The sequence below is a fragment of the Leguminivora glycinivorella genome, chromosome 13 (assembly GCF_023078275.1).
Source record: "Leguminivora glycinivorella isolate SPB_JAAS2020 chromosome 13, LegGlyc_1.1, whole genome shotgun sequence".
NCBI lineage: Eukaryota > Metazoa > Arthropoda > Insecta > Lepidoptera > Tortricidae > Leguminivora > Leguminivora glycinivorella.
In genome coordinates this window covers 18205386-18225770 of record NC_062983.1, presented here as the reverse complement: position 1 = coordinate 18225770, position 20385 = coordinate 18205386, and the positions used below count along the sequence as shown (strand labels likewise).

Sequence of the window (20385 nt, the reverse complement as noted above, 5' to 3'; positions counted from 1 at the left end):
TGGTAAATTTCCAAGTTTGCGCTGCGTATGTGAGGGATGGTAGTAAGCATGAATCCATGATTTTCTTTTTGAATTTAATAGGCATTGACGTGCTCTTGAGAACTTCTTTTTGGCTCCAGAATTTGTAGTAGTAGTAGTAGTAGTAATCACTTTATTGTGTACAACAGATTCACATACAGTTTACAGGAACAGAGGTACAAAGGCGAACTTATCCCTATAAGGGATCTCTTCCAGCTAACCTTAGATTAGATGAGAGGAACATTAAAGTAGGCAAGATAGACAAACTTACAGAAGTACAATAAAGGTCAGAAATAAACCAAAATAATGTCCACAAGTAAATAAACTACATAAATACTAAATAATATTATGAAATAAACTACATATACGAATACACAAATAAAATACGATATATAAATATATATATACATAAATATGAATATCGCAAGAAATATGTACTTCTCAAATAGGAGTAGGTTCAGAAGGAATACACATAACCAGATCACGCTTGGTTGGAAAGCCAAAGCTTCTTCAAATTAGTCTTGAGTGATGCCACAGACTGAGACTGTTTGAGAGACCGGGGCAGTTCATTCCACAATTTCACCGCGCGCACCGTGAAAGACTTTGCATACGTACGTGTATTATTTGTCGGAATGGCAAGCGTAAGATTAGTGCTTGAACGTAAGCGGTGTTCACTGCCTTCAGCCAGATAGTTAAATCTCTCAGATAGGTAAGTTGGCGAACAGGGGTTATAGAGTACGTTGTACAGCAACGACAGGACACGCACATCTCTACGTCGGCGGATCGGTAACCACCCAAGCCGGGAACGAAACTCAGAGATGTGATCGTATTTGCGGAGGCCAAATATATACCTGATACAGACATTCTGCAACCGTTCCAGTTTGTCCAGCAATTCCTCGGTAAGATCTACAAACGCAACGTCACCATAGTCAATAAGAGGAAGCAAAAGAGAACGAGCAAGAGTAACCTTAGTATGAAAAGGAAGGAAATTCTGCAGTCGCCGTAGAGAGTGGAGGGAGCCAAAGATATTTTTACTCACTTGAGTAACGTGAGGAGCCCAAGAAAGCGTCTGATCCATGGTGATACCCAAATTTCGGACAGTAGAGGAAAGGGGGATAGTAGTCCCATCAAACAAAATGTCAGGTATCACCATGTCTGAGAGCCTGCCCACATAGTAAGGGCTACCAATGACAATTGCCTGTGACTTCTGAGCATTAATCTTAAGGCCAAATTTACTCGCCCAATCCCGTATCGACTCTAAGTCACAATTAACCTGAGCAATCAATGAGGAAATATCGTCTATACAGGCCGCTGCATAGATCTGTAGGTCGTCTGCATAAAGATGATACGAAGACGTAAGCGCGGTGGTGATACCATTAATAAAAATTGAAAATAAGAGGGGTGAAAGGATCCCACCTTGCGGAACACCGGCGGAAAGCTCGCACCAGTTGGACATATTGTCATCCACTCTCACACGCTGGCGTCTGCCATAAAGATAATTACGAAACCAGGCTAAAGAAGTTTCGGAAATGTTAAGGCTCCTCAATATACCTAAAAGGATGTCGAAGTCTACCGTGTTGAAGGCGCTACTGAAATCAAGTAGTACAAGGACAGTAAGTTTTTTGGATTCTATATTGAAACGAATATCGTCGGTGACTTTAACCAAAGCAGTAACTGTGCTATGCCCGGGGCGAAATCCTGATTGGAGGGGATTAAAAAGTGAATTTTGATTAAGATAAGATAGGAGACGACGGTTCACATAATGTTCAATAATTTTGGATAATACAGGGAGAATAGAGATAGGACGGTATTGGGAGAAAGAAGCAGGATTTGAAGTTTTCGGAAGAGGGATGACATGGGCATACTTCCAGGATGCTGGAAATGTTCCAGTGGATAAGGAGAAATTGATGATGTTGGAGATGATGGGTGAAATGAAATCTGCCGCAAGCATAAGCATGTCCACACTGAGGTTATCGTCACCGACGGCTTTCGTTTTAATAGATTTCAGAATTTTAAGTGTTTCTTGTGGGGTGATAAGGCCGATTTCAAAGGGGACTGAATTAAAGTTATTAGTGGTACCCGCAAGAAGTGATAAAGTGGAACATTTAACTATAGGATCGAGAATAACCGGCGAAGTACTGAAAAAAATATTAAGGCCATTTATATCTAGGAAATTAGAACCAAACGATTGAGTTTTACCCACTCCAAGTGTTTTTAAAAATTTCCACAACTTATCAGGAGGACACTCCTCAATAGATTGGTGTATGTACCGACGCTTTGACTCTCTACAGACCTTGTTGCAGCGGTTACGTAATGATAAATACTTTTCACGATTACTGTCAGAAGGAGTTTGTCGGAACTTCACACGAGCACGATCTCGCTTCGCCATCAGCAGCTTAATTTCCGGTGTGAGCCACGGAGCAGGGAAGTGCTTAACGCGTGTGGGCTTCAACGGTGCGTGTTTGTCATAGGTCCTAAGCAATATGTCATTGAAAGTCCTCACCTTCATATCGATATCAGCGAGACTTTCCAGGCCTTGCCAATCCGCACTCGATAAATCGGCATAAAAGGCCTGCAGATCCATGTCACGCAGGTTGCGACGCATTATAATTTTGTGTTTACGTTTTGGAGGACGGATTCTGAAAGCAGCGTATATTAAATCATGGTTGGAGAAACCAGCCGCATTATATTGGCCGTGAGAAGAAACCAGGTCTGGTGAAGAAGTTAGAATGAGGTCTAATAGGGAAGGAGGCCCGTTATGCGAAAAATGGGTGGCTGTGAGAGGTAAGATACTAAGGTTTAGAGAAGTAGCAAGAGAGTGTAGCTTTGAAGAGCGAAGGTCATTTTTAAGAAGGCAGGTGTTAAAATCACCCATGATAATACTATGGTCAAACTGGGGGGTTATGTCAATTAAAGTATTGTGTAATGTGTCAAAATAATTAATACTGGAAGATGGACTGTAAAAAACGCCTAAAAGAACTTTAGTGTGATGTAATATGACCTCTAAAAAAAGATACTCTGCAGAACTCGAGTAGACCGATGGTGATTGCGCGACTATCCGACAAGCAATATTACTCCTAATATAAATAGCTACACCCCCACCTCGGATGGCTCCCGCTCCACTTCCACTAGTGCCTGTCCGGTCGTTCCGTATCAAACAGTACCCCGGCAATGGGTAAAGTGTTGAAGGTAGAGAAGGTTTTAACCAAGACTCAGAAATTAAGATTGCATGGATATTCTTATTCGAGCTGAAGGCTGATAGCAGTTCAGTGTAATGTGCTGGCACGCTCTGTGCATTGATGTGAACGACATTAAAGTTTTTATACGAAGAGTCAAACGTACATTGCAAACGGACTCCCAAATCAGTTATATCTGAAACATCACTCAAAGAATCGTAAAAGCTTGAAGAAGAAAGAGAGAAGAACTCGCTTTCTAAACTAGTATTAGAAATATCTGACATTGTGTATGGTTTTGTACTATTTTATGTATATATAAAATTGTCTATAATATATAAAGTATTATAAGAATAAATAAAATATATATTAAGTACTATTAAGTAACTTAATAGTAAACCTCCTCATCTGCTCGCCAGCAGCTTTTACAAATCGTACAATTTTAAGACATTTTAAACTTAGAACAAAGATACAGAAAATAATAGTAATAGGAAAATAGGCACAGAGAGCTGCGCCATCCATCATGAAAAAATAACTTTAAGTTATAAAACGCACAAAATTATTGGAAGTTGAAATAATCAGAAAAATACACCTTAGCAGTGCAGAAACAAAACGTTGAAGACGTCAAATCAAATGTCAGTTCAGTGTGACAGGTGACAGTACTGCACGGTAGTATAATAACAAATCGACGAAAAACTTATTTTAAAGGTACCGCTGCAAAAACTGAAATGATTCCATAATGTACCGTAGTAAAAATAAAATGCAAGTGAGGCTTGTGACGTCACGGCTAAAGGTGAAACTAAATTAAAGTAAAATTGTCAGACGTAGAACCACCGAACACACACTGGAGACGTCCTCAACGCTTGCCGGCACCGGAGCCCGCCCCAGACCTTGCCTGGCGAACTGGTCTTGGTGCTACAACCGCCGGGGATACTTTCCCTTCTGCCGCTCCTGCCCCTGCCTGTACACCTCCCACGACATCAGCAGCATTTGGCGGGGCCGGCAATGCCTCCAACTCGGCCATCGTAACAACTCTGCGGCGTACTCCGTCGTGGCACTGCACCACTATGCGCCCATCACTGGTCCAGCTGTCCTTGACACCATACCGCTTGCGGGCCTCCAGAAATACCGCATGCCGAGTGCTAGTAAGAAACTCCGACAGAGTTTGTCCTGAGCCCTTCAGCAGCTTCTTACTAGCCCAGACTTCATCTCTAGTCCGCTGACAGCTGAACTTGAGTAGAATAGGCCGTGGCTTCGTTGGTATCAACTTCTTACCCAGCCGATAGCATGCTATGAGAGCGACCCCCTCCACCTTAAGAGTCTGTTGGACAATTGCCGCTGCTGCAGCTGAGGTGTTTTCTCCCTGTTCTTCGGGTACACCATGCAGAAGAAGTATATTGGACCTTGAGCGGGACTCCATCTCTTCAAGGGTGCTCATCACAACTTCCATTTGCTCTTGAAGACTAGAAAGAGCATTCCACACAAAGCTTTTAAAGGCAGTGTACTCATCTGGCAGCGCTTCTTTCCCCTGGGGGGCCACGGTGTTCTCGAAGCAGGTCATACGGGACTCGAACATGGCCCTCATCCCATCAATGCTATTCTGGAGCTTCACCAGGCGATCCATTGTGTGTCTCGGGAGTACACCACTAACTGCGAACTTTGAACTTTGGTGTATGAAACTGTGAGATGTTGAAATTTTGTATGTGAGTGTTGATAACTGCTGTGGGTGCAAACGAGGATCTATGTATCACATGTAAGCAGTTTTTACATTCATACAATGTAAATTACTATTTTTCCGAAAATTAAATTTTAGCTCTACCAAATTTGACGTGTTGTTTGTTTGGCTACCCACAAATAAATTCCATTTTGTTCCAGGTGATCTTGATTCTCCTGTCGACTTCGTGTTCAATATTTTTCATGTCAAAGGATACTTGTTTTCCGAGATATATGTAGTCTTTAACGTACTCCATTTTTGTATCATCGATATACAGTGGTTTTTCCGTACTATTAGTCATTAATTTTGATTTGCTGAGATTTATTTCTAGCCCTGTCTCTCTACTAGCAGCCTGTAGAGTGTGTATCATATATTCCAGGTCCGTAAAACGTTCTGAGAGCAGGACGATGTCGTCGGCAAACCTTAGGTGATTTAGGTATTTACCGTTAACTGGCAGCCCTCGGCCAGACCAATTCAGCTTGCTAATAATCGCCTCTAGTACTGCTATAAAAATCTACGGTGACATTGGATCGCCCTGCCTCACGCCTCGTTCTATTTTTATTGGCGGGCCGATACTTTCCAGTTGGACTCTACTTGTGGTATGTTTATAGAGTTGTTTTAAGACTTCTATGTACTGGAGCTCTACTTGTTGTTCTTTTAATGCCCCCCATATTGACAAGTGAGATAAAGTGTCAAAAGCTTTTTGATAGTCTATGAAGGCAATGTAGAAAAAATTCATAAGAAACTTAAATAATAGCACAGATTAACCGCCTTATGGCTTATTCATAAACGTACTTTAAAGTTATCAAGCCGATAAAATTCGTTTGTCCCTTTCCGACGTATTGATTGGTGTGATAGAAAAGGACAAACGAACTTTATCGGCTTGATAACTTTAGAGTACGTTTATGAATAAGGGGTAAGTAGATATAAATACTTACCTAAATCAGTCATTTGCACGGGTAGCATGGTCGCGCGACAGACGATAAATATCTCCCTATCGCACTAAATCGTCCTTTGATTACCTATTTATTATGACATGTGACCTATATTTACAATTCGTAGCATATAAGGGTCCATTTAAACGCCGCGCGAATTCGCATAGGATTTTAGTCATATTGCGAACTGTTGAAATCAGAATAGTTTAGATACATTACTAGGCCGTATCTGAATCGGATCGCCTACTGTATCAGCTGCACGTACAGTACGTAGAATTACCAGAGGACTATTGTGCTAGTCTTGAACTTATGGTCGTGGAGAGCCATTGGTCCGTGTTCAGAGCAGGCCACCAACATTAACAGAAGACTGTTCTATCTTAACAGAAGACACAAAGTTGTTGTCTAAACCCAGTTGTGAGAGTTAACAGAAGACTGTACTATTCTTGAGACAAAGGTCACGCGGCGAGCATAGGGTCATGGATGGAGATTGGTACAAGTAAGTGTCCGGAGCGGAGCGCCACGCGTCAACTCTGCATCAACTTGCACGCGAAATACAGTGCTAGTCTTTAGACAAAGGTCTCACAGCAAACACGAAGTTGTAAAGGCACTGTCTAAACCCAGTTGTGAGAGTTAACAGAAGACTGTACTAGTCTTGAGACAAAGGTCACGGGCGAAAACAGTGTCGTGGAGAGGGACTGGTCCAAGTCCGCCATGCGGGGAGCGTTACTGGATGCGCGGCGTTCTTCAGAGTGCACGTGAATTATTTTGAGCTTGTCATAAGACAAAGCAACAGCGAACACAAACTTGTGAAGGAATGCACTGTCCCAGCTGTGAGAGTTAACAGCAGACTGTACTAGTCTTGGGACAAAGGTCACGCGGCGAACACAGGGTCATGGATGGAGACTGGTCCGTGTCCGGAGCGGAGCGCCAGCTGTAGTCCCATGCGGGGAGCGTTGCCAGATGCGCGGCGTTCTTCAGAATCCAAGATTTGGCGGTAGCTGGAAAAGAAAAGGGAGGTACCTACAGCGAGTGTCGACACTGTCGACTGTCGATTTACATTATAATGAGTACTTATTTACTTGTGTGCTTTCTGTAATAGATAGAAGCTTATAAGATTTAATTTGACACTTACGTTTTCAAAGTCTCTAATGGCTCCCGTTCCTCTCTCCTCACTCCTGTCTCCGGGTCGATTGTTGTCAATGTACATCTGAAAAATATGGATATTTTCTTGATTTTTACTCAAAACACATGTTTTCCACAGCGCTAATTAATACGATATATCATTCCCAGACTGATGGTGTAATGTTGCTCTCGTGTTACAATATAGTATTTTATGCAACAAGCGTTTAAAGGAGGTTAAAAAAGACGAGTGGCGTGGGTAACAATTTGAGGCGAAGCCGAAAATTGTTAATAAAGACGCCACGAGTATTTTTTTACTCAGTTAAACACCGTTGCATACAATACTTTTTCTACGACCATGTACTTTTTAATAGTCTTCTAGAAAAACTTTCGTGAAATTCACACTGTTTCCTGTATTTTGACGCAAAGGTTTGCATTGCCAGCGCTCGAGCCAGCTGCCCAAAGCCATCCCCCGCCTGCTTCCCGCGCACGCGCGCAGTATCGTTATAATAATGCGTTGCCATGGTTACAGAGCCAAACAATGTGTTTTTAATTTTTACGTTACTGCGCGCATGCGCGGGATGTCGGCGGACGCTGGCTTTGAAGAATATACTCTTATGTAGGGTTTTAAAGATCTATGCACGACCCTGTAAATGACGAACAACAGTTCGCGAGTAGAAAAATATGTAAAAGGCACCGCACATGGACAAATTCCTTAGTTATGGTAGTGGTTAGACTATTATAGGTATTATGCCTATTACTTACAATGCAATTTAAGTGTCTCAAATGGCAAGCAAGTATCACCGGCCGTCTGCAAGCACCATGAACCGCTCAAACAATATTATACACTTTAATTCTATTATACCTAAAACACGGCTTGATGACTTCAAACACATTATCTCCAATCTTAAGGAACCGCCAACGATCCTCCTCATACGGCTGCGGGCCCTGTACCACGAAGTTTGGCCGGAATGTGTGGTGAGTGACCTGACAGGACTGCAGACGGGCGTTGAGGTCGGTAACGGAGGCAGCGTTGATTAAGTGGTACGAGGTCTCGTCCGTGAGCGCTCCCTGAAAATAGAAGAGAGAAAAATAAAACTAACGAGAAGATCTAGAAGTATTCATAAAATCTAAACACAAGGGCTGCTCAATTTCTCGGTCCTAGAGCTTTATTTAATTAACAGTTGTTGTTTTCTTTATCTTTAGGGTTCTTTTTTCTTGGTCCATCAGGTAAAGTCAAAGACAACTTCCTATACTCTGCTTCTTGTTTCGTGTAGAGGTTCCTCAAAACAGTAAACCCACGTCCCTCAGATCAGATTAAGAATAGGATCCGATTACCTCTACGGGCTACCTGTGGGCTCGTGTCGTGTGTGACGTGTGCCATGCTGGCTTGCGGTGCTGTGTTGCAAGCGCATAGAGAGTACTGTGTATTATGCGAGTTACGCTTTCTTTTTTTATGCGATTGGAGGCAAACGAGCAGACAGGTCGCCACGTGATAGTTCTGCCACCCATGGACACCCGAAACACCAGAAGTGTTGGAGGTGCGTTGCCGGCCTTAAAGATTTAGGTACAGCGGGGTAAATCTCGACTGGGGGGCAAATGTAACTGGTCCCTTTATTCCATGTTTCACTATGTTTGCATTATTAAATAGTGTCCACCGGTTATAAAATATGGTAGCCGTGTTCAGTGGATACATGCTGAACTCGAACATCATAGTGTAATAATGGAAAAATGGATTAGTTTCAATTGGCCCCCAGTCGAGATTTGCCCCGCTGTACCTTACACTCGTTTCTTGAAGGTTTGAAGGCCCTCCATTAATTTACCAGTCAGCACCAGAAACAGTACCTAGTCGGCATGCAGTGTCGTAATAGCATACCGTGTCATTCTTGGTGAACTTGTAAAACGTGTTCCCCATAAGGTTCAACTTCCTCGGCTTTTGCGTCGCGTAGTAAACTAAGCGGAAGTTGATCGCGGACATGTCCAATAGTCTGGAAATTGGAAAATATTGAGTTAATTAGGTAATACCTACTGGAGTTACTATCTAAATACAGGAAGGTGTACAAAGGTGTGCACTGAATTTAGCCGCCGTGAGAACTCCTATACGTATATGCCTGAAGAGGGGTCTCTAAAATTGGCCCGAAACATGTCGCAGCAGTAGCGATATAATAACGTGAGTACAGCCGTAATAGATTCTATAATTATTTGAATATGTCTCACGAAAGTTTAACGTCTATAATGGCCACTTGCACCAACGAAAATGGAGGGTTAACCCACCATTTTATATGGAATTTAACAGATGACAGCCCACTAACCCTGAGTTAAGTGGTTGGTGCAAGTGGGCCTAAGTGTACAAATCTCTCTAAACCTACCTAGAAAACCATTCGGAGACCTCCCACCCGCAGTCGAGCACAGGCACCGTCACTCCCCACACCACCGCTGATTTGGGGCTCTGCAACGCAACCACCTACAAGTAGACACATAAAACGACAGGTGAAGTTATGCTTTTACAAAATTATCTAATGATGTTTAGGTAATTATTAAAATAAAATTTGAAACTGGATAATTGGACCATAGTACCCTAACTACCTACCTACATAGATAAGAATGTATCGTAGAAAATATAGGTACTACCTACATAAATAACGCCGGCCCAAACACTCAATCAGGGTAGAGCGAAGTGGGGTTATGGCGCCTTTGGTTATCTTTTGTTTTTTACCAAACTCGCAATGGAGGCTGGTTTATTTATTATTTCCCATTTTGGCGTCCTTCCTGTGGTTGTGGTTTAGGCCTAGAGCGACCGCTCCAATCGCTCTACCCTAGATCCGGTCCCAGGATATAATGACTCGCTCGCTCCAGAATAGTCCAGAAAAACCTTCAACCGCCTCTCTTCTTCCTTCAGTCGAACTTCTTACTAAATCGAACGAAGTGCACACATTTTATGGCTAACACAAAACCATACAACTTTTAATAACAAAACTACCGTAAATAGGTTGTCTATTGTTTGCCCGACAGTCATTTAACATAATATTCATTTGCCCGAATCTAACTTACCTGAATTTCATTTACCCGAATGATTTGTTTACCATAAAAATCATATGACATACTCGTTGTTTATCCGAATATTACCTTCCATAATCATACAATGCCATACTATTTGTTAGCCATATTATTAAGTGCAATAATATGGTTTCATAGAATATTCAAACGCCATAAGCAATTATTGCCATATTAATTGTTGCCCATATTATTACCTAACCTAACCTACTTTCTGATAGCAGTTTCGTTTTCCAGGGGTCACAGTTCTAACCTAACCTAACCTACTTTTCCAGCAGTTTCATTCTCCAGGGGTCACAGTTCTAACCTAACCTAACCTACTTTCTGATAGCAGTTTCATTTTCCAGGGGTCGCAGTTCTAACCTAACCTAACCTACTGTCTGATAGTATTTTCATTTTCCGGGGGTCACAGTTCTAACCTAACCTACTTCTCAAGCAGTTTCCTTTTCCAGAGGTTCACAGTTCTAACCTAACCTAACCTACTTTCTGATAGCAGTTTCATTTTCCAGGGGTCACAGTTCTAACCTAACCTAACCTACTTTCTGATAGCAGTTTCATTCTCTAGTCCTTCTAGTACCTATTATAGTAGTTTTCGATTCTGCCAAAGCACATTATGGAAATTGACTTTTCTGGACGCTAATTTGTATGACAAATGATGGTATGGAATGTGGTAATTACGGATTTCGATGATTCTGACAAATGACATTATGGAAACTGACTTTATGGGAAACAAAGTTTCTGGCACTAGATTAATATAGTAAACAATGATTATGGCATAAGATGTTATGAGAAACAATATTATGATTGTTGAATAGGATGGCAAATAAAATTATGGCAAATGAAATTCTGGCAAATGGGGGTATCCCCCGTAAATACCTACAATGTGCGCCGTGCGTCTTTCTTTCTCGCCAGCTTTAAGTACTAGAGTAGTAGAGTAGGTCATCGGACATCGATCTAAACTAAACTGCCCGCGTAGTAGGTTAAGTAGGTACATATATACCTCTGCTAAGTTGACATAGACGGGCTCCATATCGCGGTGCTTCAGGGTGAGGATGGAGTTCCGCACGCTGGGTTGCACCAGGAGTAGCTCTGGGTAGTTCCTGGCCGTCACGAAGTTGCCGTTCTCGTCTACAACCATGAGCACTCTGAAAAAGTTAAATAATTCTTACGTAATTGAAGGGGTGTTTTGGGTTGGGTTGGGAGAAAATATTTACGTATTTTAAAAAATATCTCGCACTAAGATCTGAGCGTTAGGTACACATGTGAAATCTCCTATGAGGCTGGCATCGTCACCACGAGTGTACGGAAGCCTCTATAAAATAAAAGATTTAAAAAAAAAAAAAAAAATTGTGACCGATCACACATCTTGAAAGGTTTGAAAGACAACAGTCTCGAAATACCGCTGTCGTCTGTTTATTCCATAGATTCCATATTTACCTACCTACTTTAGTCTAAGTAGCACATAAGATTGAGTAGGTATTGAACACAATCCTGTCCTAAAAATAATTTTCACTGCAGTATCTAGTTTATACTAAATAACTAACTGTCTAACTGTCGCACAAATGAACATTGCTGTCAAATTAGCCCTAATTATGTTCTTATCAAGTTATCGCATTAGTGATTTGCGAGCAGCTTTCTAACCTTCGACATAGTTTAGAACCACTTAGGTACGTGTTTGAGAATCGCCACTTAAAATCGCTGTCAATAGAAATTGTCAACAACGTAAACAAACCATTATATAAAATATCAATATTTCAGCACAATTTTATTATTTTAAAGGTTGAGGATCATAATGTGAGATGAATTGACAAAATAACACATGGATTTAGCCAGTATCTGATGAGTTAGTATGGAAATTAAAGACATTTTGACTACAAGGTTTGTTTACATTGTTCACAAATTCTATTGACGGTGACTTTAGGCGCGCACACTTATTATGCCCTTTAACTTAGCGAAGTATAACTTATAAGTAGGTAAGCAGAAGCACCAATTTAAAATTTGTGGTACCTATTAGGGGAATGAATTATATTGCCTAAAATGAAAAGTAAGACGTTTATTCATACTACCTAGAAAACAAGGATTATTCAAGGAAGATAAGGGACTACCTACTACACTTCACAAAGATCTCATTTATGACCGTGCGAATCATTGCCGACATCATTAGGAGTATTAGGACGTATTAGTTACGCAATAACGTTCCAATCCATCTGAAATTGTCATTGAAATGAAAGACTTTTGTTTTTCATACAAGGTCTAAAACTTAATGACAATTTCATGTGGATTGGAACGTTATTGCGTAACTACGTCCATTAATCATCATCATCCTCACCTGTCCCTTAACCAGCCGTCCTGTAGCCCCAACGTCGCGCACATAGCCGTCTCCATGACAACGCCCCCACACGACTTGATCGGGTACGCGTACATATTCTCCAGGGTACCGACTTGCGTCCACTCCGTCGGTAACCTCTTTCGGTTCTGGTAGATGGAGTAGACGAAGTAGGCACTGCCTATAACGCCCGCTGTCACGGCGGCTGTGGTGTAGGGAGCTGGGAAGACAGGAACATTAATTAATTATATGTAAAATATATATATATATATATAAAGTAGGTACCTTCAATTTGTAGAGGTTTACAATGTTCACAACTATTCCAAATTTCAAGTTGATAGCGTTAATAGTTCTCGAGATATTTAGTGTGACAGACGGACGGAGTCGTACCATTAGGGTTCCTTATTAGGGTTCCTTTTGTACCTTTTTGGTACGGAACCCTAAAAATACGCAAATAAGTATCACGGATTAGCAGTGCTAACTCAGCACTCATTGACGAGCACGTTATCTATTAGCAGTATTAGCGGATATCAAAGCTTGAATTTGATGGCCGCAATTTGTATAAAATTGGCAAACAAACCCCCTAAGTATAAACCCAACCTACGAGTTGGCCCCTAGCTAGGGGGCTGATTTTGGGTTCAATCAAAGTAGGTACCTCAAAGGAAATGCACTTCGTTTTTAGCCAACCTGTATAAATGAGAGGGTGATATACATAGCGAATTACGATTGTTACGAATTCCCATTTAGTGTGAACAATTCAATTAATAAATTGTGTGATATAATTATAATGTGAAATATAAATATACTCTGTCAAACAAGTCTGTCAGTAAATAAGAACAAAGAAAACTATATGCATCCTTTTCTTTAGGGCGCTAGAGAAAAGGATACTCTGGATACCTATAGTTTTCTTTGTTCTTATTTACTGACAGACTTGTTTGACAGAGTATACATATTTTATTCTTTCACATCCATCTAAATTAGGTAAACCATGAAAGTTTAATGATGAAATAGATGTTTTTTTTTTCTTTTATATTCTTTATTGAAATAGGCTTACAATAAACACTTTTAAATAGGTAGTCTACAATGTACAATTATCATATGTTAGTTTTATCACAGAATATATAATAGTACAAGTACAGAAGGCCCACTGCTTTGATGTTCACGAAATGCCGCCTTTTTAAATGCCTACAAAATTCTAACAAAGAAACGAGCCGCACGTGCGCAGCGTCGGAGGATAGGGTTGCCTATGGATTAAAACGCATTCATTCTCAGATAAATAGTTATACTATATATTCAAGTCTTGGTTACTTTCTAGGTATATATACAGTATTTATATATTTTTGTTACAGCCTTCAGCATCACAAGCCTTATTGAACTTTTCCGTTGGACTTAATCAATAAGATCAGTGTAAGATTGTCCTATTTTATTCATGATGTCTATTTAACTAAGCATTATTAGCCATTCCACACGTGGACATCGCATATGAACCTTGAAAAAAACTCGCTACGTAATGTAACAATAGAAAGTGCGAACGTGCGTTCCGTGAGAACGCGCGCCACCCCTGATTAGGCCGCGAACTCGCGGCCGCCAGCATGTACTTGTAGCGCGGCGATAGAATCGCGGAGTGAGCCGCCCCTGGTTTTATCAAGATATAAATGAGTTTGGAACAAGGTCGCTTTGAAGAGTCTTCATTCACTTATCTTGTAATTACGTATATTACGTGTTCCGAGTAATACATGCGGCTAAATAGTTGATCGAATTTGTAATGTTACAATCGGTTCTCTAAATAAAGTGAACTTCGAATGCCCTTCAGTATTCAAGAAATAAGAACAATGAGGACATATGCGGTGCGTCGCAAGAGATCTTGCCATAGGTATTAATAACCATATTTATACTTATACTAGACGGTTTGAATAAAGCACGTACCGGTTATTGAAGATTTCTAAAGTTTTATATCATAAAATAAAACTATAGAAACTGTTCGAATCCTTCCTAGCGTTATTCATTACGTTTACTAAAAGTACAGACACTTAAATCAACAGTAAAGACGCAGTTATTGCGATTTTAGGTAGGTAACTTACCTTGCTTCAGCATAATAATCTTATCAATAGTTAGAAATGAGTAATAACAATAACAATTAATAAAGAAACACAAACACTCGGCCACTAACAAGCAACTACTGACAAATCGAGCGAGGCGAGAGACTTGAGTCTGCAACTCTGCAGTCAAATTAGGGCATATCCGTTCACGCGCTTTATTTTAGCAAAGGTACGTACGAAAGTACCTAGCGCGTTAGCAGTGCTAACTTACTTGGGTACGTAGGTGAGTACCTAGTTTAGTTTATAGGCAGCCGTAGTCTTGAATTTGAATATTTGTGTAAGCAGGCACTCAGGCAGGCAATTATGGTCGCGCGATAAATGATAAAACATCTGGCCGTCCCTATCGCACTTACTAATAGTGCGATAGGGATGGCCTGATATTTTATCGTCTATCGCGCGACCATGCTACCCGTGCTGAGCAGAGAAGCATCTTTGCTAATTATAGGTAGGTATGTAGATACTGAATTTTAAGCTTTGTTTTTGTATCGCTATTAATTCATTAACACCGAATAGAGATCGATGGAACTTAAGTCTTCAACACTTCTAGATAATCTAGATCATAGATTAATTAATTAATGACCCTGAATCAATGTTATGATGTTTAATTATTGTAATAAATGTGTTTACGTGTTTATTTTGCAATTTGCACTGATCACTTGAACGAATTGTTTGTAGAATCAAATTAAATTACAATTCGTCAATAAAGTGCATTTATGTTGTTAGTGGCACCTTAACACACGGGAAATAACCGGGTATAAAATATGCTGCACACCTACCTGTAAGTATACTTTTACGGGAAAGTCCCGCAAAATAAATAAATCTTGTGATTAAATACTCTCTAATCTCTTAAGTAGTAGTTATATTTAAATAATACCCAGTAAATTGGTTGATATAACGTTTTTGGTTATTTATAGTAAATTATTGAAATTAATTTTTATTTTCGTACCAACCAAGACTCAACAGAGTTGTACGAATGATATGCCTTAGTCAAAACATCAAAAAAAACATACAGCTATTTAAACGCGTAACGTTTCGTTTCATGGATATCATTCCATTTCCATACAAACTTGATAAGGAGAAGGTTGTATATATTTTATTTTTAACAGAAAAAATTGTTTGTCTGTAAAGTCGGTTTACGGACGGTAGTTTAACGTGATAACGTCAAACATTACAGTAGTATAGACAGGGGTGGTCAGAGTATAGCAAAAGGGGCCCGATTCTGGGACTTTTTCACGTTTTTTTATTTATTTATTTATTTATTTTTTAAAAATACACAAAAGTTAACAGTATTTCACCAAAGCACTTATGTGGTAATATAATTATGTACATGTTAAATTGACATAAGTAAATAAAAGCAAACACACTTAAAAGTTAAACTATGGTTATTACATTAATCACCTAAGGAGTGTAGAGTCTATGAACCTTAAGAGTTTTCTGTAAAACACACCAACACTATCAGCAAATATGTCAATATCGTCTGTCTCCAACATGATGCGGTTAAGAGCAGCTCGGGCTCGAGCGGTGCGCCGGCCGCCGCGAACAGGCGCCGCCGGCACCGCGCCCGGCATGCCAACCACCACATTCGCTCTTGGCACTTGCAGCCCCATTCTCTCAAGCATGGATGCGTCATCTACTCTATGGTGAAACAGTTGGCGGTAATGCATAATATGCAGCAGTTTCCGTCTGGTTTCTAGAGTTTGAAGACCAACCATTCCTGTTACGAATAGAGATGGATACATATATGGGTAATATCCGTACAGTCGTTTGTAAATGTGCCTACAGAACTTCCTCTGCACTCTTTCTAGCATAGTGTTTTGTTCTTATTAGAAAGAATGCATTAAAATAAGCATCTTTTATAAAGTTTTTTTAAAACCTACTAATTTAGGAGTTAGAGTGGTGCAAAGTTGCAAAATTTTCCCGTAGCATTACTAAGGCGTCAGAGACAGAAAGCGATATCGACGGAGCCCCGCTTATTACAGAAACTGCACAGAATAGGAGCCTTCGGCCGTTTGAAGATACCTAACAACTTATACCTATATAAAAGTCGTCATTTTGTATCCTAGACCGTTTGCGAGACACGCGTTAATTTTATTAAAGTGCTAGTGCCATTTACTAATCTTAGAACCCTAATATCTCAGTAAATATTAATGGAGAAGAAAAAGTTTATATAACAAACCCATGATGACTTTTGTGTCAAAGTGACAGTCAGCAATGTCAGATTCCACATTGTTCATTAATTTTGGAATCAGCACCCTCTAAAACCCATTTTACGACACCCGTGACGACTTTTGTGTCAAAGTGACAGTCAGCAATGTCAGATTCCAAATTGGTTATTAATTTTGGAATCAGCACCCGGGCGAATCAACTTTTTGACCGACATTTTGGTGTCTCTGGCGTTACTCAAAATGTCTCTGGAGTTACCAAGAAATCGAACTTCTAATGAACAAAGTTTCAGTTTATTGGATTTAACAGTTAGGGTTATGTTTTAATATACAGGGTAAAGTGAAAAATACCAATAAAATTCATTATTTAAGGGTGAAATTTCACAACTATGTTAAGAATGTGCGGACAGATTTGAGTCGGTCAAAAAGTTGATTCGCCCACCCCCTAAAACCTATTTTACGACACCCATGACGACTTTTGTGTCAAAGTGACAGTCAGAAATGTCAGATTCCACATTGTTCATTAATTTTGGAATCAGCACGGGAAGCATGGTCGCGCGATAGACGATAAAATAGCAGGCCATCCCTATCGCACTATTTGTAAGTGCGATAGGGACGGCCTGACATTTTATCGTCTATCGCGCGACCATGCTTCCCGTGCAGCACTCCCTAAAACCTATTTTACGACACCCATGACGACTTTTGTGTCAAAGTGACAGTCAGCAATGTCAGATTCCACATTGGTCATTAATTTTGTAATCAGCACCCCCTAAAACCTATTTGCGACACCCATGACGACTTTTGTGTCAAAGTGACAGTCAGCAATGTCAGATTCCACATTGTTCATTAATTTTGGAATCAGCACTCCCTAAAACCTATTTTACGACACCCATGACGACTTTTGTGTCAAAGTGACAGTCAGCAATGTCAGATTCCACATTGGTCATTCATTTTGGAATCAGCACCCCCTAAAACCTATTTTACGATACCCATGACGACTTTTGTGTCAAAGTGACAGTCAGCAATGTCAGATTCCAAATTGGTCATTAATTTTGGAATCAGCACTCCCTAAAACCTATTTTACGACACCCATGACGACTTTTGTGTCAAAGTGACAGTCAGCAATGTCAGATTCCACATTGGTCATTCATTTTGGAATCAGCACCCCCTAAAACCTATTTTACGATACCCATGACGACTTTTGTGTCAAAGTGACAGTCAGCAATGTCAGATTCCAAATTGGTCATTAATTTTGGAATCAGCACCCCCTAAAACCTATTTTACGACACCCATGACGACTTTTGTGTCAAAGTGACAGTCAGCAATGTCAGATTCCACATTGTTCATTAATTTTGGAATCAGCACTCCCTAAAACCTATTTTACGACACCCATGACGACTTTTGTGTCAAAGTGACAGTCAGCAATGTCAGATTCCACATTGGTCATTCATTTTGGAATCAGCACCCCCTAAAACCTATTTTACGACACCCATGACGACTTTTGTGTCAAAGTGACAGTCAGCAATGTCAGATTCCAAATTGGTCATTAATTTTGGAATCAGCACCCCTAAAACCTATTTTACGACACCCATGATGACTTTTGTGTCAAAGTGACAGTCAGCAATCTGAGGTACTACATATTTGTAATCTGAAAGTAATCAAGTCAATAATTTCAGTTATTTTGAATCGACTATGATTCCGAATTATTGGTAATAGTAATTATTGTATAGATGATTAGTGATTCCTTTATATGTAATGGTAATTTACCGTTTCACTTGATTACATTACAAGTAATCTGACACCCAGTAGTGGATTACAAAGTAAAATCAAGTAATCGTGTAATCCGGAATCGATTACGATTTGCCCATCTCTGCGGCGCTGCTGCAAGTTTTGAGACAGAAGTATATGCTAGAAAGAGATGCAGATATTTGCCACTCACTCTTACTTATAGTTGCGTCTCAAAACTTGCAGCAATAACTTGCTGGTCTAAACTCAGCTTAACGAGAACAACACACGGGCGCGCCATCTGTCCCAGCTGTGGTGCTTTACTCAGGCCACACGCTATAACCATACCGAGCGCATCGATCAGCCGCTTAGTTCCAACGCGCGCCAATAGATGGCGCAAAAACTATATTGCGAAACGGGACAATGACGTCATCTTTTTCGTGCATGCTGCCCGTAGTAACGAGTTATTAGACGTTATCACGTCAAAAATTGTATATCTCGATAAATATATTAAAATATAAAATATTAGTTTTGACTACATATTAAAAATTGGTAAATAACATTTTACATTACATTACAATACATAAATGCAGACATGTTGGGTATTAAAGAGCTACGTGAAAATAGCCAGCAAAAACGTCAACGTGTAACCTGTCATTTGCCTGCTGTAAAGAAGTGCGGTCTAGTCTGACTTTCATAAATTTTCGTTCAAAATGTGTATTTTGTGTGTGGTCTGATCACAAATTCCCGAATAAAACGATTGATAGTCATATTATAAACGACTGTAACAGTTAACAAACATGGTGCTGCTTGGTAACGATGAGGTGACTACGATTATCTTATTTCATTCGTTCTAAGTAATCTACATTGAATATGCTTTTATCAACATAATTATTACCTTTCAGTTCCTCGTCGAACTTACTAAGCTGTTCCAGAAGGCACGTGCTTCAGGATCCATAACCATGACGATGAAAAGATGTAAGTACTGACCGACTATTTTAAAAATAATGATCGATTAAAATTTGTGCTTATAACTTTTGTTTGTTTTAGATGATGGACGAACTAAGCCTGAACCGCGGGATGGAACACCAGTAGTTAAAAATCCGGAGTACAAATGTTTAATTAGGGCACAATCTAGCAGCAAGAAAATATCTACAGTAATTGAACAAAGAGAAGTTGAAAAATTCAGTACAGCGTATACAAACTTACTGAGGACGAGCGTTAACGGACTGAAACGCTTGAAAAAACCGAAGAAGAAGGTAGTGGCAACTCAGTAATGGCATTTGATGCCACGGCAATGTGTCAAGAGACTGAAAATATAGTGCGCAATGTGTTCTATAAAGTAAACTGTTGTGAGTGTTCCACCGTGGTGTCCTAAGTGTGTTGGAGGTCCATTGAACTGTGCTCTTCTCTCGGCAGAGATGGAAGAGTTGGGTCCATGCGCTAGCGACGCAGGCTCTGTTCCTCCTTGACCATCGTCCAATGTCAACTTATTTATACATCTAAGTCTACATTTGCAAATAAATTTTAAAAATCTTTAATATTATTTGGAGTTTTTATTACAAGAACATTCTTTTATAATATTTATACAGACTTGACTACAGAGTTCATTTTTAAGTAAATCTGTTATGGCAATACAATTGTTCAAAGATCAATAGGAAGATACCTGATGAGTATATTGATGCTGTAGAATACACTGATTACTTAATCAGTGTATTCTACAGCAAAGAACAAAGATGTAGGCAAAGAAGCATAATTTGATATTTATGGCTGTAATATTGACATCTAGATTGCCATGAACATGATATCTTCTCATATTGCATATAATTTTGTTACTATCCCATTCATAAATCCAAAAAATAGAAACAGCCCAATTAAAGCACTGTTTCCTTTCTTCATTTGTAATACTAGTACTTTTTAAAGATTCTTTTATTTTAATATTTAAGTTAACTTTGTAATTATGAAAAATGCTTGGATATTAAATTATTCTGCTAATTGTTGTCAGTTTACTCTTACTAATAGAGTCTGTTCTTACTAAATGACAAACCTAGTTTAACACC

General features: G+C 39.8%; 2 protein-coding genes across 3 annotated transcripts; one reads left to right on the top strand and one right to left on the bottom strand.

Annotated features, from left to right (window-relative positions):
- Positions 1 to 6497: 6497 nt before the first annotated feature.
- On the bottom strand, positions 6498 to 14523 carry LOC125232765 (mitochondrial amidoxime reducing component 2-like). Of its 2 annotated transcripts, none has more exons than XM_048138535.1 (8): positions 14421 to 14523; positions 12343 to 12559; positions 11014 to 11158; positions 9329 to 9423; positions 8836 to 8947; positions 7825 to 8030; positions 6973 to 7047; positions 6498 to 6838 (listed from the first exon to the last, which is right to left on the bottom strand). In XM_048138535.1, exons 1-8 carry the CDS (start codon positions 14431 to 14433, stop codon positions 6712 to 6714), a joined length of 990 nt encoding a protein of 329 aa, XP_047994492.1. In that variant the 5' UTR covers positions 14434 to 14523; the 3' UTR covers positions 6498 to 6711. The 2 variants fall into 2 exon arrangements, with proteins under 2 accessions (XP_047994492.1, XP_047994493.1); XM_048138536.1 differs by having other exon boundaries at positions 9329 to 9408.
- A 4449-nt stretch (positions 14524 to 18972) lies between these two features.
- LOC125232887 (signal recognition particle 14 kDa protein) lies at positions 18973 to 19871 on the top strand. The gene is made up of 3 exons (XM_048138713.1): positions 18973 to 19149; positions 19231 to 19303; positions 19376 to 19871. The coding sequence occupies exons 1-3, from the start codon at positions 19126 to 19128 to the stop codon at positions 19600 to 19602; spliced, it is 324 nt and encodes a 107-aa protein (XP_047994670.1). The 5' UTR covers positions 18973 to 19125; the 3' UTR covers positions 19603 to 19871.
- Positions 19872 to 20385: the final 514 nt, after the last annotated feature.

Bases quoted from the DNA above. Each gene is read 5' to 3' on its own strand.
- LOC125232765 (XM_048138535.1), bottom strand. The intron at 9,424-11,013 runs GTATATATGTAC...GTCTACTTGTAG, and splicing joins TCTATGTCAACTTAGCAGAG to GTGGTTGCGTTGCAGAGCCC. The intron at 6,839-6,972 runs GTAAGTGTCAAA...TTTCTTTTCCAG, and splicing joins CCATTAGAGACTTTGAAAAC to CTACCGCCAAATCTTGGATT.
- LOC125232887 (XM_048138713.1), top strand. From the start codon at position 19,126: ATGGTGCTGCTTGGTAACGATGAG. The intron at 19,150-19,230 runs GTGACTACGATT...ATTACCTTTCAG, and splicing joins TGCTGCTTGGTAACGATGAG to TTCCTCGTCGAACTTACTAA. The intron at 19,304-19,375 runs GTAAGTACTGAC...TGTTTGTTTTAG, and splicing joins AACCATGACGATGAAAAGAT to ATGATGGACGAACTAAGCCT.